At 36.2% G+C, this 26,706-nt stretch overlaps 1 protein-coding gene across 1 annotated transcript in view; it reads left to right on the forward strand.

The window, feature by feature from the left end:
- Nucleotides 1–13,676: 13,676 nt before the first annotated feature.
- LOC139723423 (uncharacterized) overlaps nt 13,677–26,706 on the forward strand; it is a 39,865-nt gene continuing 26,835 nt past the window's right edge. The window contains exons 1-6 of the mRNA XM_071634670.1: nt 13,677–14,605; nt 19,827–20,011; nt 20,669–20,768; nt 21,790–21,924; nt 24,661–24,867; nt 25,868–25,957. Of these exons, the coding sequence (XP_071490771.1) occupies nt 13,677–14,605; nt 19,827–20,011; nt 20,669–20,768; nt 21,790–21,924; nt 24,661–24,867; nt 25,868–25,957 (1,646 nt within the window). The remainder of the gene's footprint in view (nt 14,606–19,826; nt 20,012–20,668; nt 20,769–21,789; nt 21,925–24,660; nt 24,868–25,867; nt 25,958–26,706) is intronic.

A 26,706-nucleotide genomic window follows, 5' to 3' on the forward strand; every position in this document is an offset into this window, starting at 1 on the left:
TGCTTATGTACGTCGATGTAGGGCAATTTGTCAATCAGTTGCAATGAAAACATCTCGACGGAAGAATTTCATGAATTTGATTTTTTTTTTCAAATCGGTCGGCTGATTTAAATCTTCACTTGCCTGCAGGAGACTAGACAACAACGAAATAATGGTCTTAGAAAGGGGAACTTTGGACAGGATTATGACGCTGGAGACACTGACATTTAAAAACTCTGAGATCGAGACCATAGAGGAACACACGTTCCCTCGGAGCATCGTAGACATGTGAGTTCAAAGGTCAATCAATAGACATGACGTCATTACATTCAGACCAGAGAAGACTTACAGGGAGAGTGATGTCATAGGGGGGGGGGGGGGGGGGGGGGGGCCGGCGGGGCTGTATTAACGGCATGATGTAAAACCATAATAATAAAAATCATCATCATCATCATCGTCATCATCTATTTTGGGCGCAAATTTAATATTCAAAATGTTGCATAATTGTGTCATAGCCAGAATAAAGCATGCGATAGCAATTACTAGGCAGACTTTACTCAGCTTTAGAGCAGTTTTCTATACACTGTTAAAGTTTAGCGACCCAAAAAATAAGCAAATGAATAAATACCAAAACCAAACACGAGACATTAGCGGGTTTTTTTTCTGAAACTTTTTTTTTTCCTGAATGTGTTTGTGTGTGGGTGGGTGCGTTCGTTTGTTTGTTTTCTGACAGGTTCTGTTTCAGCGTGGAAACCCTGACCCTGTTCTTAATCATGTATTATGCCATTCTATAAAACTGTACCTTCCAACACTTTTGTTATTTCAGTCATTCTTTGAATGTCTTCAGAATGTCAAATTTTTCATGGGAATATGCCATGTGAAGGACTTAAAAGAGCTGTTTCCTTTTTACTTCTGTAAAAAAAAGCGGAATTTTATTTTGGCCTCTTTTTTGTCTGTTTTGATCTGGGCAATCACATCTTACCTCAACCACTAGTAGTACGATCATAAATTGTACCAACAATCATCTCCCTTATACTACAATTCAAATTTAAAACCGAGGGCACCACAAACTCAACGAATGATGATTATTACTATAACACATATTTACGTTCCTTGACCTATCATAATTCAAACTTAATCATCTTTTACATCACACGTTTTTGCATTTTTTTTTTCACCAGAGATCTTACGGGAAACGGATTCCGCTTCACGGAATCTGGTCCGTTCCGGAACTTGCCTCATCTAAGATACCTCAATGTGCAATACAACAGCCTGAGTTATATGCCCACTGATGCACTGTGGGGATGTACATCTCTCAACACGTTGTGAGTACGATACACACGTTTTACTGAATATCATGAGGATATTTTGTGAGTATATTAGGGAGCTTTAGATTTTAGACGCGCGGACGTTCAGAGGGAAATAACATGGTCTGAGCGTGCGCAGAAGCACGCATCAAGTTGACGCGCTCTTGTGCGCACGCTCAGAACATGTTTTTTTTTTTTTCTCCTCTGAACGTCCGCGCGTCTAAAATCTAAAGCTCCCTATTATGGATGAGGTTGGGGGTACGGGGAAACTGTCTGTGTGTATTATTCAGTTTAGTGGAGACAACTTTCTGAACGCTCTAAAATTGCAGTAGTTTGATAGCAGTTGGGTAAGTAGGCATAGAGACAGCGTGCCTTCCGATGATAGCCCATTGTTTCTCATAGATATGGATGAGAGAGAGAGGGGGGGGGGGGGTAATAAGTAAATGTGCGCATAGAAATAATTTTGTTTTAAAGAGAGAAAGGAGAGAGAAAAAAAAACAAATTTGTATCAACTATTATAGAAATAACTTTGTATCTACACATCCACTTTAATCGTGACCCTCGCATCGATTTTCATGTAGGACTGGAAAGTTTTGACGTGCGTCGAGTTTTCTTAAGTTTTTTTTTTTTCCACTATGTATAGAGAGTCGTTTTCGCAATGTTTCCTCAACTTAATTTTGTTTCGTTTAGAGCTTATCGTTATTTCATCAAAACCTGTTGTATAAAACCTCAAAATGTAGGCATACCGTGTTTGTGTTCTTTTAAAAGTTACATAATCTTTTCTGATCGCATCACATTTTGATTTTTCTTTTGTCTCGCTTGTGGGTTCACGCTGTCCGCTAATTGATTTCGATGTGATGTTATTAATTGATATTTTGAATTGCCCTTGTATTTTGTAAATGTTTCCATTACCTTTCTAGGTTTGAAAATCATCTGATTATTGCTGGATAACATCGTCTAACGAGTTTGGGTAGAACTGAAAATACCACTCCGTTCCTACTATTATTGAAATTATCCTACTCTTTAAGTAAAAAAAAAAAATCGAGTGAAAATATTCACTCTTCAAGGAGTGAATTCAAAAAAAATGAATATAGAGTGAAATTGGAGTGAATTTTGAGTGAAAATGTTCATTTTCACTCATTTTGGAGTGACCTCAGGGATCACTCGAAGATTTTGGAGTGATCCTGAGGTCACTCTAAAACGAGTGAAAATGAACATTTTCACTCAAAATTCACTCCAATTTCACTCTAAATTCACTCTTTTTTTTTGTATTCACTCCTTTACGAGAGTGAATATTTTCACTCGATTTTTTTTTGAGAGATATAAAAAGTCATCTCTTGAAGTAATGTATTTTCTGTTTGAATTTCCTGTAGGCCTATGCATGCCATTTTGTAATGCGCAGTAGAGTATATTATCATAGTAGCTGCGCAATATAAATGTCCTTTATCATTATTATTATTATTATTATTATTATTAACGTTATCATCACCATCGTTAATCAGTCTTTACTTTTTCTATTCTTGATGCAAGGTATAAAATAGTAATGATAAAATAGGAATGACGTTCTGTGCTAAAAAGGCCATTTACTATTTTTACTTAAAGGGAAATGGTCGAGGAAGGAAACATGATGATATGATGGAAGAAGAAAAAATACAAAATCGCGCACTGGAAGTTACTGTCACCGGTTAATGAAAAGTGCTTGATGTGTTTTCAATGTTTTAAGGTCATATCGTTATTGCATTGCTGTTGCAATAATAAAGAGGTTTACGTGTGTGTTTCCGTAGCCCTTGCACGGTCATTTTCGATTGAACGTATTGCCTATCGACAAGAGTTATTATAACATTGGGATGTATTTTCTTTCTTACCAATGAAAACACTTATTGTGAAATATCGCATCACATGCATATTTTTAAACATAAGTAGGAAAAGACAAGTTCGAGTGTATGAGAGTGTGTGAGAGAGAATAAGAAATAAGGGAGAAGACGGGAGTGCAGAGAGGGAGAGAAAAGAAAGAGAAGAAGAGAAGAACGAGAGAGGGAAATAGAGGGAGAGAAAAGAAAGAGAAGAAGAGAAGAACGAGAGAGGGAAATAGAGGGAAAGAAAGAAAAAAAAAGATACGGTTAAAGGGATGGTGTTAGTATTGGTTGAGGTGAAAATTTAGCTTTTAAAATTTTGCGAGATACTTCAACACCACTTCACGAAGTGGCCAAGGTATCCAAAAATAAAGTAAAACAAAGCAATCCGAATAAAAAGTGGGCGCCAACTTTTTATTTAAAATGCTTTGCTCTGGAAATTTAAGCTAATTAAAAAAGAAAACCATTAATCAAACTTCAAATTCTTTCTAGAATTATACGATCTTTCATAATATTGTTTTAATTATCTTTAAAAAAAATCATTAAAAAATGCTGGAAATCTCAAGACTTTTCCGAACCAAAAGTGTGCCATCCCTTTAACAATAAGAAAAGGAGAAAGTATAGCACTGCCGTCATTTCCCATCATGCAATAGTTATGCGTTGGCCAACGACCTGACACGGTTGGAAAAGGACCACCTCCGCGATACCAAGGTACAGCACCTTGACCTGGGGTACTGCGACACACTCGCCGTCGAGGATGGGGCCTTCTCCTACCAGTACTTAATCCGATACGTCTTCTTACACTGGAACTGGATCACCGAACTGCCCTTGGGAGGAACATTCCATAACAAGCAAATCTATGCCCTGTAAGTGGCTGTGATATTTTCGAAGATAAGTTTGAACGAAATTATTGAGTTTCATATCTCTTTGATGTTTTTAATCAATCAGAGTATAAAAGTTTGGAATATCTTTGTCTTTTTTACAGGCAACCGGTGTACCTTGCATAATAATGGATTACGAAGAGAAAAATGAGAAAAGCTGTAAAACTAATCGACCTCATATATTTTGAACAGTTTCGGTTACTCATTAAACTCAACTGCTTATCAGATAAACCAACACAATTATAATTTCTAGCAATATCCCATGTATTTGTGATCAAAGCAGAATTCACATGTTTTTTATAATGTTCACGTGTCAAAACCCTCTTGAATATATGAAGTACCAGATTTAAAGTATAAAGTGCATCTAATAAAGTTCTTCTTGTCCGTATATCAACTTTATTCATTATTATCTATCTAGGCCTCTCTCTCTCTCTCTCTCTCTCTCTCTCTCGTATTTTCAGGAACTTCGTGGGTTCTCGAGTGAGCGTTATCAGGAATGGAACATTTTACAAATTCAAGTGCTCGTCAATGTGAGTACTGGATTCAAAATATGAGACGGCTCTTAACCTTCAAGGGACTGTACACTACTGGTTGAGGCGAGGATTAAGCTTGTAACGTTTGCGAGATAATCAGAAACCACTCTGAAATGTTAAATATCATACGGTTCTAAGGGGAATCAAAAGTTTACTTGATGAAATTGGTTTTGAAATGACTTGGATATCTATTAAAAAAAAAACAAGGTAAAACAAAGAGACCCTAATATAAGCCATGGCCTGTCAATTTTATTTGGATCGCTTTTTTTTTTGGGGGGGGGGTATCTCAGCAGTTTCAAAGCCGATTTCTATCTTTGATAAACTTTAAATCCTTCTTGAAATTACATGCTCTTTCCTATTTCATAAGAGGTTTCTCACTATCTCACCAAAATATGTTATAAACCTGAATCCTCACTTCCACCAGTACTCTACAGTCCCTTAATAAGCAGAAACTCTGCCACAAACATATTTTTTCTGCATCCCTTACACTTTTCTTTACGCATATGATTTGATATGATATAACATATAACATAACATAATATAGTATGATATAATATGATGTAATATGATATGATATAACATAATATAAAATAGCATACATACTTATGATACAGGCCGGCAGTGCACGACAAAAGTTATAGTGCACGCAAAATATAACGATTGCAAACGATAACCCACTATCGATTTGATATCGGTTTTTGCTCCCTCATTTTAATCATCGAGTACTTGAATCCCGCACCTTATCAACGCGATTGCGCCACAACCGCGATATATTTTGCTCGATATTATCGTTATTCTCAATTCTCGCAGGCTGGCTCTGCCAGCAACTTACCTGTGTGATGGGACTAGACTTTCAGCGGTAGATTTAAACATGGAAGCTGAAATGAACAGGTTCGCTACTTTTAGAGAGACTGATCTATATAAACAGTATCTTAGACAATAAGGACACAAAGGATGCCATCAAATACGCCCTACGAATTTTGGACTCCTACTTTTCTGAAAAAGGAATCAATCCGACGGATATTACTGAGCAAGTCAACCCAAGATTTGTGCCGCTTTCTCCGTACATTCTACGTGAAAGTGCGCCGTGGAAATGGGCAGCGTGTGGTGTGTACAGTATACTCGTACGCTAAGCGCTCTTTGATCACGCTACGCTATGAACTTTACTACGACATTCACAACACACTCTCGGAATCCGCATGTGCAGCAATGGGGCCTGGCACGAGCCTTGTGTTTAAATCCAGTAGATCCCTAATCCTACAAAACATCATCTAGTCCTGGTCCTGGACCCACAGTGCAGTAAGTAGGGCGTCTAACGTGTTACTGTTAGTTGACCTATTGTAGGGTCAAGTGTTAACTAGCTCTGTCGCTCGTAAGTGACGTACAGTACAGTGTACGTAGATCTAGCGTTAGTATAGATTAAAAACGTTAGGCCAGGACCCCTAGGGCCCTAGACCTAACCTATCGTAGGGCCTAGAAAACGTTAGATGTAACCACGTAGACCCTAGACTCTAAAGTTGAATTTGGATCTTCAGGATTTTGTCTACACAGGTTCAAAGAAACTAGTATTATTGCTTGTGTAGACACGTGCAACTGTTAGAAAATAATGATCTAACGTTAGGCTTATCTTGCCTGGGTATGTATGCTATTTTATATATCACATAGTGCATGACATCTTATTGCACTATAACAAGTACCAAGCACCTCCAAATTCTGAATTTGCCCTCAGGCAATTATATTCAATTCGGCCTGCGGCCTCATTGAATATAACTGGCCTTCGGGGCAAATTCAGAATTTGTCGGTGCTTATATTGTTATAGTGCATTCAGCCTCATGCACTATATATATAATATAATATGATATAATATAATATAACATAATATAGAATAATATAGTATGATATAATATGATATAAAATCATATGACATGATATAATATAAAAAAAACATAACATGATACTATTTTCTTCTTTTTCCGTGATAGCCTGTTCAGTATTTTTACACTGTTGTTATTACCCTGGCGTTGCCAGTCTATACCAACTATGGTCTATACCCATTCATACATTTGGGTCGAGAGGGACGAGGTTGTCAAAATCTTATCAAAAGACGTGAAAACTCTAGGCTGGATTCGAACATGGATCCTCCGTTTTAGCCACTATAGCACAGTACTCCCATAATAATATTGTTTCAGTCAAGCTAGTCAAACTGATGTTGTCTACTCCACATGATGTGTTGAGGTACTTGTATTGTGAAAGCAACAAAATTCAAAATTGGTCGCATCGTTCACCTCAAAGTAAAGAGCCAGTTCTATGGCATCGAATTTTAAGATGAATTTAGACATATTGTATGAGCACTCCCAAAATCACATTGATTGTTTCTCTTTTAAAGAAAAATAAATGACCAACGAGACATTTCGATTTTTTTTCTCAGTTTACAATTATCAATAGTTATGATATGTATTACACTTTGTGTTTGTTTGTTTGTCTGTTTGTTTTTGTTTCGTTTTGTTTTTACGTAGAAATCTAATGATGAACCGAATATCGCGAATCGAAAGCCATGCAATCGTAGATTGTGACATCCAGTGAGTATAGCCTAATGTGAAATATTCATAATCACTCAGTCTGGCACCCTGGCAAATTTTGATTTAACGTGAGTTGATTTATTCACAAATTGGCAAGTATTTCATCAGATTTCTGATGAGATTAATGCAAAGACAGTTACTGTTTCCGTTGCTGTTCTTATTGTTCTTGTTGTTGTTGTTGTTATTATTGTTGTATCCGGAAACGAACATATTTGATAAATGCAGATAGGAAAAAGAAAGTAGTGATATACCGAGTGCCGGGGTTCGGCAAGGAACTTTGTTTACTGTATTGACTTGTATTATTTACAGGGAAACGATGAATTAGTTGAAGGTATAGTGTTAATTGTGTTTGTTTGTTTGTTTGTTTTATTTTATTCAATCACTGGATAAAATGCCCTCGATCAGCCAGATAAGGCTGTTTTTCAGAGAGGCCGTGAGTACAGTGTTACAGCAACAACAAAAACAAAATAACAGTTAACAAATAAATCAAAGTAAATTAATAATTACAAAAAAACATTAAAAACAACATACATAACATAATGAAATACATTACAATATAGCAGAAACTAGATACCAAGAACAAAAAAAGAAGAGGAATATAAACGTTACCACTAAACACAAACGCTACAAAAGAGGGTGACACAAACAAGTTCACGTAAATTCAGACAAATTAGCTCAAACATAGTTATGAAATCCACACTATAACACATACTCTAACATTCTTTCAAAAGCCTTCTTTCAAAAGCCATGTAACCCAGCATACATGTCTTTACGTATTAAGTCTTTCATTCAATCATTCCATCATTTATCCTTTCAATTTATCAATTAATCACCTAACTTCTTTTCATTTGTTCATTTGTTTTTCCATTGCAAATATACAGTTTTTTAAAGTAAATTGAATAATATATTGATTGAATAATACACAAAGTGTATAAGGTTGAATAGTATTGATGATATCTCAAGAGAGAGCTGGATAGCAACTCCTCAGGCAATAGTTAGGGACACACGAAACTTGGTTACAGCTACGGATAATGGCAGCAGCTGCCAGAGGCGTGTTTGTATGCTTCATGCTAATCAATGAATGTGCCCGTGAAGTTTGATGAGGTAAATCAGTGATAGCGGAACACTATATTTTCTTTGTTTTTTAAAGGGATATTTTAATATTACTATTTGCAGATGAAACAAAAGCCAGCATTGGTTCTTCAAAATAATTTTAAAATGTTAGTTACAGGTAGAAACAACCAATGTAAAAACTTAGAACCAGTATATTCAAAATCAATGTTAACTATTCTTAAATATACGAAATGTGAAGAATACTTGTAATAAAATGTTTCCAGACTAAACCGTCTTCAGATATGGTTTATTAGGAAAATGGTGATGTCTCCTTAAAATTACAGGCTTTATTGCGAAACTTTTATATAGTTGGATGTTTTTTGATACAACTGACCGACACATATGCATCACATGTGATATCTTGAACATTTTTTTAATCACTGCTCCCAAAGGTAAAGATTACCTTTAATCATTGTTGATGTTACTTGTTGCCGTGTTTTTATTTTAGCAAGGAGAGAGAATAGTCTTTCGTCATAAGGGTTCCATTTACCTTCTTTTTCCCCTCTTTTTGTGGCCAAAAAGTGTGTTTCGGGCGAGGAGGGTTGCATCCACTGGAACACCCCCCCCCCCACCCTCCCTTAACAGACTCTACATATTGTGAATAATTTTTTAATGTGTACCAGTTTTGTCACCTTTCTATAATTGTTCTAGATCACTTCAACTCAACGAGAACAAAATTGTCCTCATCGATTCCTACGCCTTTATTGACTCCTTCATCAAGAATGTGTATGTATTCTTCATTTATCTTTCATAATATCATCGTGAGGTTATAATCATAGAAATGTGATATGATGTGATCTATACTGAATAATCATTATACCCTGTGTGTGCGTGTGTGTGCTTGCATAGAGATCATTGATTGAAGATGTAGGACAGTTTCGGTTAAGATGGAGCTTCAGGTTTCCCTGTTTTATGACGATGTTGTTGTTTTTTTTTTTGTGTGTGACATAATTAGAAACCGTTAAGTGGAATCTAAAAAGATGAATAATTTTAAGAGATTATCAAAGTTTTTTTTTTTTTCATGAAAATGTATTTTGAAATGATTAAGTTATCCAAAACAAAGCGATCCTAACAAAAGATGGCACCACCTTTCATTAGGATTGATTTGTATTGCTTTGTTTTGGATATCTCAGTCATTTCCAAACCCATTTTTGTAAAAAATCAACTCTGAATCCCTATAAAGATTACACATGTAGTTTTGACACATCATAAAGTGGCGTCTATATATCTCACACACGCACACACACACACACACACACACACGCACACACACACACACACACACACACACACACACAAAATAAAAACAGATTCCTCACCTTAACCAATACTCTACCATCTCTTTAAGGTTTCCCTACCAACTTCATGCATCACCTCGCTACGGAGTCTCAAAATGTTTTCATACTTTTAAGGCCTATTGAAAAAGAAAAGCTGTCATGTCATAATGATATGGAATGCTTTACTTGATGCTGAACTTTACTAAGAATGTATCAGATGTGGTATCAGTGTGAAATAAAGAACCAAAAACTTCTATAGTCATTGACTTGCAATGCACTTAGTTTTAGGGTGATTTCATTTTATTTTGATTTTTTTTAATCTATTCCTACATAACCATTGCACATGCTTGTAGACACATTGTTGGAAGCACTTTCAAAGTTGGATAAGATACCTTCTTGCTCATTGGATTTACAATGTTTCTCAAGATTGTTTAAGCGATGCAATATATGAAACAGAAGACTAATACCTCATTGTGAATTGATCTGCTTTCAGCCCTTCAATGAAAGGAATAAAACAGTTTTTTGTTGGTCTTTCAAGAATATTATAATCATACTACATTTACTTTTCTTCAACTTGTTCTTACGTAGCTACTATTGATTGTTTCTTTTTTGATTGCGTCGAAAGATTCGATACTTTCTTTAGCATATGTTTGTTGCAGTTAGTTTGTTGTTGTTTTTATCTTAACAGACAATTCAACTCTGGGTTAGGCACGATGAACATTTCATCTATTGCCTTCGACAATGTTATAGTAGAAGGAACCATGTGAGTAAATCAACTGCTATTATGTATATTTATTTTGTAAACAGAAAGAGAAGCAGACGGTGTTTAGATTTGTCTATCAGGTTTGTCAGGTTTTCATTTTGAGAGAAATTCATTATTTTTCCACAACAAGATGATACGTATTTTAAATATTACAATAGATTCTCTCTCTCTCTCTCTCTCTCTCTCTCTCTCTCTCTCTTATATTAGGTCCGTTTACGTAATAAAAAAGAAAACTCCCTGGCTGTCTGTTTTGAAGTGTTCTTGTCATTCCAGTTAAAGAACTTTCACAAGATACATGTGGATATCTATTTTTTTCTCTTTTTACGAAATTCATCATTTGTCTGTATCTGACATAGCAGTAAAATTGTATGCGCTGGTGGTACAACCAATGACACACACACACACACACACACACACACACACAGTAAAAAAAACACACAAACGAGCGTATATCATGTACCTGTACAAATGTGCGTCATCACATATTATAGTAACGTATCTATGTTTTAATTGTCTATCTGCTCACAAGTACATTCAAGGGCGTGAAGATCGGTCACGTTGACGATATGGCATTCCACAATGTGAATTTTCAGAGTCTGTAAGTATGATTTGCAGTTTTTTTCTGTATTTTTCTGTTTTTATTATTTGTTTGTTTGTTTGAATGTTTGTTTGGTTGGTTGCTTGAGTGCTTGGTTACTTAGGTGCTGCACTGGTTTGAATAATGCTACGTATATGATGTAAATGTTGAAACATTTATTTTATGGAGAAAGAAAAATAAATATGTTATAAGATATTTTCAGAAAGGATGACTAAATGCGGACCCCTCCTCTTTTTGTTTGTAATCGTAATTTTTGCTATGAAACTACAGTTTCACCTCAATTCGCAACAAGTCAAGAACTGTGACATGACTGAATGACTGAAAGATAATTCTGAAAGCATCAACATTTTGGACATCTGTAAAAGTGAGACGAACAAAATTAAGTTTAGAATATTGCATGTATGTAAAAAGGCGGCGTACATCTGAAGATAATCAAACAGCAAAGTTATCATATCTGAAGGTGTTTCTCGGTGATATTTTCCATATTTCGCCTGCTTCTCATCACCTCTATCCACGTTATAAAATATATATAAGTATATATATATATATATATATATATATATATATATAATATATATACATATATACATTATGTGTGTATATATAATTATGCATTTACCTTTCCCCTTGCCCAAAATTTGTGGCTGCAACCTACAGACCAAGGGAAAATTAGTTCATGTAAAAGACTCATTAATTTCAAGAAGCTCAGTCAAACGAAAATAACAATTTAATAGAGAATTAGGCTGGTGCTGTTTTTATTCATGTGACGTCTCAGGTGTAATGATTCTTGTCGTTAATCAATGTCAGCTTTACGTTGTATTTTGGCACGTGTCTGGCACTGTGTCTGGTGCTTAACTTCACTCGCTTTTCAACTAGCAGTGAAAAAGTATACGACATTGTTGTTATGTAACATGTTACGTAATCATTTTTCATTAGCACATTCTCTGACGCTGACGTTATGAGCATTGAAGACAGACTGTTCGGGGGCTCATCTCTAGTTGGAGAATTGTAAGTTGAGCATTTTTTTTTTTTTTTATAATGATTGCAAAATTTGAAAACGAAAATGGATTACACGATACAAGGCGTTTCAAAATGAAATTGGCACGCTGCAATGATGGTAACTACAGCTCTAGTATTTTGTAGATAGACACTTATAGCATGTATGTGTGCCAGTTCTAAGACAAAATTCAAGACATATGTACAGCTAATTCAATAGCATCTACATAGCATTGTGTTTTTCGATTTTTTTTTTTTATTTTTTAGCAGCCATCCCAATAACAGCTTCTGTGTTGGGTACCTGTTACCATAATCACTAATAACACGCTATCTCTCCATTCTGCTTTGTATTGTGAAGATCGATAACTTCAACCAATATTGAGTGGCTATCGAGTCGGGTATTTGAACACCTTTCATCGGGTACCACTGTGTAAGTACAAGAGATTAAAGTTATAAGAAAAGATACTACGCGATATTCACAGGATTCGATTATCTACCTTTGCAATGAATTAATTAGTGCTGTCGTGCATTAATCTGGTAGGATAAGAAGAGCACTGGTAAATATTTCCAAAAAGTTCCATGGTTTATGGTAAGAATGTAAGTGAGAAAATAATTGTGTGTTTATCTACATGTATTTAAAAAATGATGACTGGGTGAGCTAACGTGTTGGTTAGTGTCTGTGTATTACTATTGGTATTCACATATGAACCTATATATCGGGCCTAGAAAAGTCAAAATGTCCTGATTCGTTAGTTAGTTTTTTGTTTGTTTGTTTGTTTGTGTGTTTGTTTTAATGCGCTTGTGGTTAGATGTTTATATCAATTTGTTAGGGTACACAATTTATCAAGTTTTCAGGCAAAGAAAGAAAATATGGAAATTACACAAGACTAGTGACTTCAGCATTAGATGACTAGTTTACTGTCGGTATTTTTCTTTTCATATCATTATACTCTTAAGGAAAATAACGGGTAACAAAATAACGCAGCAGCCTGCGATTGCAGCGACCTCAGTAACTTCGTTGGTGCTAGAAGACAACCAGATCCACTCATTTCGTCACGGCAACGTGTTCAGATCAATGACGGACGTCGAACTGATGTGAGCATATTCACTATTCCCTAAACTCGAGCTGAATTTTTTCACATTCCATTTTCTCTAGTTTTTTACCTCTCTCTCTCTCTATCTCTCTCTCTCTCTCTCTCTCTCTCTCTCTCTCTTACAGGTCTATCTACTGGTCAATTACCCCCTGGATAACTATCCCTGACCCTTCCCGTCACCCCAACCTTAATCCTAACTAGTACTAACCCTAACCTTAATACTCTTACCTTATCACAAAATTATTCAGCCGGGGGGGGGGGGGGGAATTGTCATCCGGGAGTAATTGCCCTGATAGGCTCTTTTACATTCCTTCTTTCTTATTCACTTGGTATAACAATATATTTAGCACACACACCGTCATATTAATACAAATATGTTTCTGTGTGTGTTCGTGTCTTTTTGTGTGTTTGTTCATCATGAATAATCTGCAATTCATTAATTTTGTTGTGTGAAATACATCACTGTTAATAATCACTGACGTAATATGTATATTTATGTATATATATGTATATATATATATATATATATGAATATATCATAACGAAAGAAAATGGCGGCTGTGTGTTAGCACCGTGTGTCTCTACCGTGTCATTACTGGTTTACTGTATCTACGTTTCGACTCTGTTTGACTTGCAATGTACAAACTGCAAGTTTCCACACATCACAAGCCACGTCAAGAGTAAGTCCAAGTCGTCTCCAACCATGTCGTCGTCGAGAACGAGACTAAAGAAGAAATCTTCTAAATCTGGTCACCATGTTGAAACCATCGACGAAGATTCCCCCGAGGACTCCCCCGACCTGGCTGGGCATTCCAGTCTAGGTTGTACCGGCAGAGACGTCTCTACTGCTGCTGGGCACTCAAGCACTACACCTCATTCAAATGCAAATTGTGCTGCCGACACAAGTGAAAGTGTGAATGCAAATGCGAGCACGGACAATGTCAAGACCGCCGACATGAAAGAGCTCATTTCCGAGCAAGTGATGAAAGCCCTTTGTTCAGAATCTGTCATCAAGGAAATAGTTGACGCCGTTTACACAGCTGTCTACGAGAAACTCGGGGATGAACTTCATGCTTCGTTTCAGCTAGAATTGAAGCAAAGGGACGAAAAGATCAGTGAACTTGCTTCATCATCGGAGAAACTCCAGAAGAAGATCAAATACTTGGAATCAGAGCTGGAGAAACAGGAACAGTATTCACGTCGTCAGTGTCTACGAGTATACGGCCTCCCAGAATCTCCAAAGGAGAATACGGATGATGCCATCCTCGCTCTTGCCACCAAGATCGGTGTCGACCTGGATGTTCGGGACCTAGACAGAAGCCATAGGATCACCTCCAAGCCGCGCTCCGGCGATCGATCTACCAACCATCAGTCACCTGCAAAACCCAGACCACTCCTAGTCAAATTTGCGAGATACAACGCTCGTAACCAGATGTATGCTGCCAAGTCGCGATTGAAGGGGACAGGAATTGTCATCCGCGAAGACTTGACATCTGAAAGGCAGGAACTGTACTACAAAGCACTCTCTCACGTGAACACTACGCAAACATGGTCATCTGACGGAAGAATCTTCACAATAACAAAAAACGGAACCAAGAAACTGATCACTTCTCTCCGCGACATCGACACTTTGTGAATAATCAATAAAGCTTCATTATCTCTGTCTTCTAATGGCGTCTTTCTGTGAGTATCTAGGCACTGATTTTTCGGTCAATTCTGATGACGATGAGAATTCCTATTCTCAAAATTACACCCCTGATTGCAATTATTATGATTTCGAACAGTTTCGTGATTCAATATCTATTAATGCGTCGATGAACAAGCTTAGCTTGATTCATTATAATGCTAGAAGTTTGAATAAGAATTTTGATAAACTTTGTGAAGATTTACAGGTTCTTAAGTTCCCCTTTTCTGTTATAGGAGTAACTGAGACATGGATGAGCAATACATCAAATCATTTTTCTTTACAGGGTTATAATATGTTCCAAGCTAATCGTATTGAAGGCCGAGGCGGAGGAGTAGCATTATATGTGAGAGAAAATCTGTCTGTTCAAACTTTACAAGATGTAGAATTGTCTATTGATGGCGTAGAATCTCTTTTCATTGAAACCACGGATGCAGTTAAGAACAAGACAATAATTGGAATAGTATATCGTAAACCTTCTTCAAATGTCGGTGATTTCATAAAATCCTTTGATCTAGTTTTGAATACATTGAATGCAATGTCGAAAGTGTGTTTTATTATGGGAGATTTGAATCTTGATTTGATACAGTATGACCAAAACAGTGTCATTCAGAATTACGTTGATATGCTTTTTTCAATGGGGTATTCCCCCCTGATATGTAAACCGACCCGTGTATGTTCTAATTCAGCTACTCTTATAGACAATATTTTTACCAATTCTTCTGACCATCATTTCATTTCTGGTATTTTACTCTCTGATTTGAGCGACCATTATCCAGTTTTTTCTGTTTCTTCTTTAGCTACGTTGAGTCCAAATAGTAAAAAGCATAGTGTATTATCACGGAAAATAACACCTTTGTCATTATCATCACTGATGGGCGATTTATCGAAAGCTGACTGGTCAGATATCCTTGAGCTGACCGACGCCAATCTTGCCTATGAGTTATTTTTGGACCGTTTTCTGTTTATATTGAATGAACATATGCCGCTTAGAAAAAGGGGTTCTGTTGATAAAAGGATTAAAAAGCCCTGGATCACACGTGCAATATTGAAATCAATCAAGAAGAAAAACAGATTATTTAAATTGTACAAACTGAACCCAAACAACAGTAATGAATCATTTTATAAGCAATATCGTAATAGATTGAACTCTGTTATTCGACATGCTAAAAGAAAATATTATTATGATGAGTTTCATAAGACTAAATTTGATTCAAAACGTATGTGGAAATTTATTAACCGGACTCTGGGAAAAACTGATAGTAATCTGCCTGAAATTTTAGTACAAGGAAATGATGTTATATGTGATCAAGTTTTAATAGCAAATATTTTTAATGAACATTTTGTGGATGTTGGTCCAAATTTGTCTCGTTCGATTGATACATCAGATACGTCTATGAGTTTTTCTGATTTTCTCTCTGGTAATTTTGAACGTTCTTTCTTTTTTAAACCGGTTTCTGAATCAGAAATATATGATATTGTTCACAAAATTGATGGTAACAAGAGTGCTGGCTTTGATAACATACCCGCTTCCATTGTAAAATCAGTTATCACATTTATCATTAAACCAATTGTACATATATGTAATTTATCTCTTGAAACCGGCGTATTTCCATCCAGTATGAAAACTGCCAAAGTTATCCCTGTGTTTAAGAAAGGGGACAAGAATGATTGTAATAACTACAGACCTATATCAGTACTACCGGTTTTTGCAAAAATATTGGAGAGAATAGCATTTGATAGGCTTTACACTTTTCTTAATCAGAATGATATTCTTTGTTCTAATCAATATGGTTTCCGTTCTCATTATTCTACTGAGTTTGCTTTAATTGATTTATATGATCGGGTATTTAATCTTATCAATAAAAATAAGCATGCAATTGCAATATTTATGGATTTATCGAAGGCCTTCGACACCCTTTCCCATTCAGTTTTATTATCCAAATTGCAATACTACGGGGTTCGTGGTATACCATACCAGTGGTTTCATAGTTATTTAACTGGGCGAAAACAATATACTTTATACAATACTTACTGTTCTAATAGCAACTCATTATTGTGCGGTGTTCCCCAGGGGTCCATATTAGGACCCCTTCTGTTTTTGATATATATTAATGATATTGTAAAATGTGCACCGTTTTTTCAGTTCTTATTATTTGCAGATGACACTACTTTAGTATCATCCCATTCTGATTTTTCAGTTTTGATTGATTCCATAAATGAAAATTTGAATTTAGTTTATACTTGGCTTCTCTGTAATAAGTTATCATTGAAATGTTCTCAAAACAAAATATGTCGTATTTCGTTATTCGCAAAATTTGAGTGAAAATTATGACAACATATCATTGTATATAAATGACACTGAAATTGAACACTGCTCGGTAGTAACATACTTGGGAGTGACATTAGATCAACATTTTGCCTGGGATTTTCATATTAATCATGTCAGTTCGAAGGTATCCAGGATCATTGGTATACTTCAACATATAAGGCATTTTGTCCCCCTTCGTATTTTGTTTATGATGTACAATGCATTTATTCTTCCATATATTATGTATTGCAACACTGTGTGGGCCACTGCATACCCGTCCAAACTCTGCAAACTGCACCGTCTTCAAAAACGGGCTCTACGTATCTGTTCAAATGCCGAATTTTATGCTCCATCTATGCCTTTATTTTATAGTTTGAACACTCTAAATATTTATGATATTAATAGATTAAGTATTTGTATGATTATGCATCGTTATTTTTCCAATACATTACCTGAGTATCTGATGGAAATGTTTTCTTTGAATCTGGATGTACACAATTATGATACTAGAAATAGACAACTTTTCCACAAATCTAGAGTAACTTCCCATTCCCTGTATAAATCGATTCGGTATACTGGACCAAATATGTGGAATTCTCTGCCTCCATCGCTACGCAATATTCAATTTCTGAACTCATTTAAAATTAAGTATAAGTTTCATCTTTTGTCGTTTTATGTTTAACGCAACAACTTATATTCACTCACATTCACACACTCGCTCACGCGCGAACACACATTGAGTTATTCTGTGCTGTACTGTAGCTATATATTTCTATGTCATACGACAAGTTATGGGTGTATCTACCTGTCAAGCCTCCTAGGCTTTTACTGATACATCCTATTTCATTTTTCTTTATTACAATGCACTCCGTTTGTTCTATTGTATTTGTTCGCTGATAGTATTTTTACCATTTTAACCTGTACATATTGTATATATATGCATGATTGTTATTTTTCCAATCTTTTTATCCGAAGAATGAAATAAACGAATGAATGAATGAATGAATGAAGTGAAACTGACTAGAAACGAATAATTTATCAGTGAAAACTTTGAGCAAAGAAAATGGGTTTCCATCTGGATTCGAACCTAAGTCCTCCGTATTACTTCATCAATACGTATAATTATTTCTTTTCTAATTTTTTCATTATGTCATTGAATGATTCATTTGTAATTTAGTTATTTCTTGTCAATCCATTATTTGAATGTGACAATGAATAATGTAACAAAAATATTACCCTTCTGTTGACAGAAATATGAAAAACAACGACATCACATTCATTCCAGCTGGTTTATTTCAAAATTTGCCGAAGCTTCGAGAAATGTAAGTTTACTTGCGAACTTTGAAGTCATATTACGTATCATCAGCATGGATTTCTTACACATGAAATAAAAGATTTTGTTAGATGTCAATATAGCAAGATAATTTACAATGGTGTAGAAACTGTTCTAAACAATGTTTTACACTGATACTGTTTTATTTGATTTCACTTCTGATTTTTCCCAATACATTTGTATTGATCTGAATTTGCCATCAAAATGAGCATGATTCAACATATCAGATCAATATAACAGGAACGAGCAAGACTTCAGTGTGATTTGATAAATGGTTTTATATCACGCACGTGAAATTCCAAGTCTTTCGTTCGTCGTCGGTGGAGGTCCTGTACGTACTAGTGAAATTGTGTATTCAAGGAGTTTTATTGCTCAAACACATGAACGCAATTTCAATATCTTTTATTTCACTTTAATCTCATTTCATTTTATTTACCCCTATCTTTCAGATCAAGGTCGCTATGAAATTGAGAAAAATAAAGTCTTTTCGATGATGTTAAACTCAGCACAAAAAACGAAACATTTTGAAGGGATAAAAAGTTTGTTAACGCAAATACTTTACTAATTTATTGGATTTTTAGCGCATTTGATTTAAAATAAATTGATGAAAAAATATGTCATGTAGGGTTTTATTTTTAATCTGAAATTCATCAAAATTTTGATATTATCCATGACTACTTAATAGCTTTCAATTTCATGAGCTCTTCTTTCTGTGTTTAAAGCTATCTGGATTATAACCCTATCACATTCATTGGGACTGCTTCTTTTGACAACCTTCCATCTTTAACAACTGTGTAAGTATCATTTTAATTCAGGAACAGTTTCAGAATGTCTCTCTATTACTTTACCTTTACAGAAGAGAGTACTCTCCTAGTACTTCTTGCAAATTAAATGTTCCTCTTTACCTCTGCTAACAGGGCCGCCTTTTCAAAACACGTCGTAATATTAGCAAACCTAAAATTGACTTTTGTCTTAGAGCGATATGGATTTCAATGTTTTCGTACAACTTTTTTTGTATATATAGGAACAATATTTCATTCTAATTTATTTGAGTTGTTTGATTTATTTTTGGTATGGAGTTTGAACAGTGATGTCTAAAAAGTAGATATATAATAATAATTGTTTTGAACCAACAAAGAGTAAAGTAAATATACTTAAGATAGTGTATCTTTAACATTATAATGACAAAATTACATTTACATTCTGTTTAATACTCTACTTAAAATGCCTTCGAACCTCCTGATTAAGCATAGACTAAAATCTAATGTCAAATTCCACATTAAACAGATCAAACTCCTTCATTACAAAATTTTCCAAAGATTGAAAAGGATCATAACTTCAAAACATACATAGTTTTTAAAGGAGAACTGTATTGTCAGAATTGATGTTTTACGTACACCTTCCGCACTCTGTCACACAAGCAGATAATTGACAAATATCATGAATGTTGGCATCTCTGCTAAGATATATTGAAACAAAATGAAGTATCTAATCGAAATATATCATGTATTTATTTTGCCTTTAGCCAAGTGACCGGGGTACCACTGGACTGCACTTGTTCCGTGTATAACGCCCTCGTACCCGTTGCGAGCTTCATAACAGATGGCATCTGCAGCTCCCCAGACTACGCTCAAAATGTCAACTTCATATCAGCCTCGTCAAGCATCCCGAATCACTTCACTAATGTTAACGAATCTCAATTTCTCTGCAGTAAGTGTCGAGCTGTGATTAGTATATGACGTTTCAATGACGTGAAAAGACCACTTAAAATTCCTCTTTATATAGGAAATTGAGGAAATGAGAAAAAATGGATACAAGCTCCATGAACACACATCTTTTCAAAGAATCAAATTCGGTGGATTCTTTTTAACTTGTTTAGCGTATCATCGGCCAGATGTGGCTTCCTAAATCGTACAAAAATGCCCGTACGCTAAATTGAACCACCCCCCCCCCCTTTAATCTTTAACGGCTTGCAGGATTCTGTTCAAAGTGTTACCGACTGTTTCGCCAGCTATTGGGCAATTTCTGAGCTCACATTGGTGGACTAGATATTCCTTGAATTTTGTAACAATCATGCATGTTGCGATATAACATTTCATGGGTGCTGTTCGTTATTTCGAATGTTCGCTATTCCGAAGGTTCGTTATTCCGAAGGTGGCGCTATTCCAAAGGTTCGTTATTCCGGAGATTCGTTAATCCGAAAATGAAATTCGGAATAACGAACCTTCGGAATAAGGAATCTTCGGACTAAAGAGCCTTCGGAATAACGAACCTTCGGAATAACGAGCTGTAATCTTAGCATAATGCTTCCCTGTTTGATACATTCTCTGACACGATGCATGTTCCTGTTCCATTCTACTTTCCTAGCTCCGGAGGTTATTCACGTCACCACTCCCGCAGATCGTCAAGTCGGAGTCACCTGGGATATTCCCAGTAAGGCTTACCCCGGGGCTGTCAACCCGCCAAGGTACCGGTACCAATTAATGTTTGAAGTACAACTTTTCGATAGAAACAATAAATTTGTAAGTCGTAACCGCCTCAATCCTCTAACCGTACCCCAGCAGCAATACTGTCGTGGGCCACCGAACGATTGGAAGATCCAAGTTTTTTTTTTAATCTTTTCTTGTTATTTCATCGAATAGATAATTGCTGGCAAATTTGATTTTCAAAGTTTGTTGTGGTTTTTCCAGCCATTCTCTTGTCGTGATGTTTAAAACTTTTCGTGTGTTGTGAATGAAGTGGGCTCTATTTAGCCTTTCAGTGCTACCATCGACATAATAGTATATGACTTTTGTTACCGATATTCTAGATATGGGTAATCAGGCATAGGAAGCACTGTATCAACTGCATCGCAAAGTTTTAGTGGCCAAAGGAAAAGTTTTGAATGAAATTGAAGCTAGAAAGCGTCAAGCCAAGACGATGGTGTTTCACTCGTGCTGTGCCAAACAATGATATATATACATATATATATATATATATATATTTTTTTTTTTTTTTTTTTTACGAGAAAGGGAAAACTGACCAGAAACAAATAATAATAAATAGTGAGAACTTTGAGCAAAGAAAATGGGTTTTCATCGGGATTCGAACCCGAGACCTCCGAATTACTAGACCGGTGCTCTACCGACTGAGCTATTGAAAGCCCTAGATCGGTGTTCGTCCCAAACCCTTAATTCTCTTTGCTCGTGTGGTCAGAAGCTATAGTGTGTGTATGTGTGTCACACACACACACACACACATTAACCTGACATAAATGACATATATATATATATATATATTAAGGTCCGTTCGGAAACACTTTTATTGTTCTATATCAATGGCATTAATTTTCAATAAGTACTGAGGCGAAGATAAAAACGTGAATACTACCTGTTGACTTCTTTCAAATTCCTACCCATTTTCTCCCCAAACTGAGAATGTATTGCTTATTATCAGACTTTAAACAATTTTAAACATCAGGCGTTTTGTTGTCTTTTTTTCTTCTACAGTGAATTTCATGTGTTGTGTACGAGTGACAGTGCGACAGACCTCGAAGCCACAATCTCAAACTCTACCACCCACGTGTTCAACGAAACTGATGGTGTCGAAGATGACACGGTATATCATTGCAGCGTGGCAACGAAGTCAGGAGGGCGAGATAGTGGGAGGGGCCTAGTTGTTCCCGTGACCACTCCTCATATCCGTAAGATTTGAAATATTGCACAGTTGTTTTATCAGATGATAATTCAACTCTAGTCTCACCAAGTTGTTTTTTAACACACTCTTAACTGAAAATTAATATTATGACAATATGACTAATATCTTGACCCATTTTGCAAGCGTTGGACTCCTTCTTCGCAAGTAATAACATAGGAGGGACTCAAGAATGCACTTAATGGACGTAGTGAATCAGCAACTGAATTATCTAAGAAAGATTTCCTTTGATTACATGTCATGCCAGCTTGCACTGACGCACGAATCCTATAAAGGGAATGATAGTTACAGCTACACAACCGACAACGCATAAAATCGATTGGTAAATTGCCAAAATGACAAGATGAAAACAAGCGAAGCAGGCGAATAGTAGATTGCTTTGTTGTTTACTTCGACATCCTTGCACGTGAAAGTAGGAGCAATAGCACGATATTCTTTATATTAGGTAAATCATTCTAGAACTTCAGATAATAGCTTACGTTATAACTACGTGCGGTCTGGCATTCCAGGAAATCATAAGATATTCCTTTCCTCAGAGCTTTGGTTGCCTTTTCTGCTGCGCTATTGCTGCCCCGTTGAATAGTTTGTGGAGTATCAATGCATTCTTTTACTATAGGTTTTCCCGGCCAATTTCGCACTTTTGTCAGTCCATTTGATAAAAGGTTAATTCAATTTAGCGAAAATCCTCGTCACTGCACATTCTGTCATTCAAAATTGCAAGTTGGTCGTTCAATTTAGCATTTCGATCAATGAAATTTGCACATGTGCCATTCGAATTCGTAAAACGAGCATTCAAATTGGCATGTGCTCTTCAGTCATTCAAATTCGCCAACACTGGCCGAAAGGGGTATTTCAGTCATTCAATTTCGCGTATGGGCAGTCAAATTCCTAACATGTTCATTCAAATTAACGTCATGTTATTTCTTTTTTGAAAAGGTGATAACATTTAAACGCGTATTTCTATGTGACTCTTTGTTTCATCCATGCGCTGTTAAGCAGTAAAAGTATCATATTTTTTACCATATATAACTCGAGTTTGTTGTTCTGTAACGTCCCTTTTCTTTCATACATGTCATTTTAGGCCTACATGTACCAATACTACAGATTAACTTCATCTTCTTACAGTCATGACAGCACAAGTTAGATACAGACGTATTTGTCAAGAAGACAGAAAAAGAATTATAGAGACATTTGATGATCATAACCTTGACTTCCTAGAACTGGCCGACACACTCGGAATTAAGTACTCAACGGCCAGATAAGTTGTGGTCACATGATGCACTATATCTTCGGACTGGAAGAATCACTAAGCACATTGAAGAAGAAAAAAAATTGTTGCCAAAATCTCTAAAATAAGTACGAAAATATGAAATGTAATAACGCTTGCAAAACAATAACTATGTTGACAAAAAAATAAAGAAAGAACCAAACATAAACACGCGTGCTAAATTGACTGCAAAAGATGTTAAATTGGATGCCCAAAAATGAATTTGAATGAACGAGTGCGGCATGTCCGTGATCACGTGACTATATCATTCTAAATTGAATGAACGAATAACGAAATAGTGCTTGTTTTACGAATTTCAATTGAAAAAGTGTTAATTAGAATGAGGCTAAAACAAGACAAAAGAAAATACAAGTCTGTCGCTCACATTCAATTATAATTTTTCTGTTTGCTGTAACCATGGTAACTGACCTCTGTTTTTATGTACCCTCCATGTTTTTCTCCCCCCCCCCCATCCCTCCCCGCTTCCAACCAACCTCGACCCTATTCTAATTTTGCCTGTGCTTGCTGTCCACTTATACGACAAATTTGATAGAAACGGACGATGAAGTACCATGGACCATCCTTTCAACGCTGAACATGGATGACTTCGGTAAGAGCTTTCTTTATTTTAGTAAATAAATCCTGTGTGATAACAAATAACCCTGTCAAAGATCAGGGATACAAATACGCGTGGAATATTCTAAGAAACGGAAGGGGAGATAGCCGACGTCTACTATCCGAATGAATATCGAACCTCTTATTTTTGGCCCATCCATCATCTTTGCAATCAGAGCTTTACAGCGACGGCATATCCTTCGACCTCATATGATTGACCATTCGTCTTCTTTTTTGAACGACAGATTTATCAAAACGGAAAATTTTTCAAAGCTCTTGCATGGAGCCGCAAAAAAAAAAAAATAAAATGAGGGTATCGCAACAAATACTTTGAACGTGACATTCGAATGCGACCAAGTGCCTATGCTATCATATTGTGTTACAGCAAACAAGTGTTAAACAGGCGACACATCTTTGCTCCTTTACAAACTTCAAAATCATTGAAATGTAATATTCTCAGTATCTCTCAATGATCATACGTTTTATATTCATAAAGGCAAAACCATATGCCGTATATACAGTTGAGACTACAATCCCTTCTTTAAGGGACTCCAGTTAAAAAAAAAAGAATAACAGCGCTCTCTTCGTTAATTTACACAGGTATTCATGGACAAGACGCTTTATTCTCCATGACCCATTATGATTTCAGGTAAGTGGAGGTGTACTTTTGCATTTCTGTAACACATTGTCACCCCTTTTTAGTATCAAATGCTGATGACGTACTCCTAACATTTAAACAACAATCCTTATACCTGTCAGTCCGACTTTAATCCCATTATTACAGCGTTGCCACCAACGATTTTACTTCACTGAGCATCTCAGACGCGGCGTGTCCCAGATACGTCATCGATGCATTTGAAGGGGCGTGGCCTCGAATTACAGACAATCCGGATGAGGAGACATTTACGTCATGGTTCAGATCTCACGTGACCAACAGGATACTCAGATCTACGCTCGTTGTACCCTGGATAGCCACTGACTCCCTACACAGGTAAAAATAAATACACGCACTCAGTCTCATGGATAAAAGAACATGCTGCTCTAAATCAACCATTTTTAACCTCAGTTTTGAAGAGTCACATATCTTTTCAGATAAGTGATGCTACTTTGAAGGTGCGTTTCATGTTCTCTCATGAATTCATTTACACAATCTAGACGTCATAATGAACCATGGCAGGGAAGACTTTATCGATAGACGCAATGACAAATATAATAACATCCGCTCTGTCTAGATCTGATCGAAAACTCCACAATGTTTCTACCATAGTTAATGAATTAACGCCAGTATGTATTTTTAGGATTTATTTTTTCTGAAATTGTCTTTTGCAGAATAGTTCGAATAACGCATTGCAAAGCTCCAATCAGATTTGAACGTAATTCTAAAGTCAAGCCTTTTTGACATATTTATGTACAGGCGTAAAGGTGCCCTGAAGTGTGGTTTTATAAGAAGTGCCCTTAAAAATGATGTGGATGCGTAGAAAAAAGCAACCAACTATGATATCAGTATAATAGTTTAAAGGGACTGTACAGTACTGGTTGAGGTGAGGATTCAACTTGTAACGTTTTGCGAGATATTCAGAACTACTCTCATGAAATGTTAAAAAGTTCAGAATTATATAAGGGGAATCAAAAGTTTCTTTGATGAAAATCAGTTTTGAAATGGCTGAGATATCTAGATAAGAGGTAAAACAAAGATATCCTAATAAAAGTCATAGCATGTTAATTTTATTTTGCTCACTTTTTTGGATATCTCAACCATTTCAGGGCAAATTTTCATCAAATAAACGTTAAATCCTTGAAATTGCCTGCTCTCTCTCTCTCTCTCTCTCTCTCTCTCTCTTTATAAGAGGACTCGTATCTCATTACCTCACAACAACAACAAAAAAATGTTATAAACCTAAATCCCCATCTCAAGCAGTGCTGTACGGTCCCTTTAAGGTGCTTCACTTCTCCCATGCTATTGCCACTTTTGTTCTTGCTCCTCACAAAAGACTGTGGAAATCGAATTATTTTCCAATCGACGGAAAAGGCTTTGGAGATGAAGGACAGCTTGACTGCGAGCTAGTCAGCAGAAATATGAGGTGAGTTCGCCTATGTACTCGATCTACATCGTATAATCTATTTTGTTTCGTTATATACGCCGAGAATTGCATGTTTAGCACTTTGCTTCTATGCAGCATAGAATGTGAGTTTTGTACGTATGTGTGTGTGCGTGTATGTATTACTCTACATACGTGTGTATACATGTGTGTGTGTGTTGACTGTGTTACAGCTGCTATCCCTGGAAGATATGAACGTAGGCTAGATGATTGCTGGGTTCATTCACCTGCCCAAAGATTGCATCGGTTAATTCTGAACTAGCAACAACTTAGGGACATTTTAGACGGGTAGGAATACGGTGCTCTTCTGTTGCCGACTGTGCGAGCTAGCGATGGGGCTTCTTCATATACATGGCGGGTCCCCGGAGTTCTCTTACGAACAGCCTTCTCAGCCTGTTGAAAATAGCATGAAAATAGCATAATGCCTGGGTACGACATAGAATTGAATATAAAGGCTTTGTTGTATGTTATGTATGTGTATGCCATGTGTGCATGTGCATATTCATACGTGTGTGCAAAATGTATATTTACTGTGTGGATCCGCAGCTGTCTTAAGAAAATGTTGACGTATAACCTAGACCATTCACTAGTCATTAGACCGCATCGTTTCACTCTAGCCAAAGTCAACGGCCAGTCACATTCTCCAACGATATTGAATTAATAGACGTCAAGGTTTTTTGTTTACAGTCTCATAAATTCGACCCTCGCTTATCGCGTGATTGCATTCTGAC

Source organism: Diadema antillarum, unplaced genomic scaffold (genome assembly GCF_040938485.1).
Source record: "Diadema antillarum isolate AM-2024a unplaced genomic scaffold, OU_Dant_1.0 scf00000189, whole genome shotgun sequence".
In the NCBI taxonomy this organism is placed as follows: domain Eukaryota; kingdom Metazoa; phylum Echinodermata; class Echinoidea; order Diadematoida; family Diadematidae; genus Diadema; species Diadema antillarum.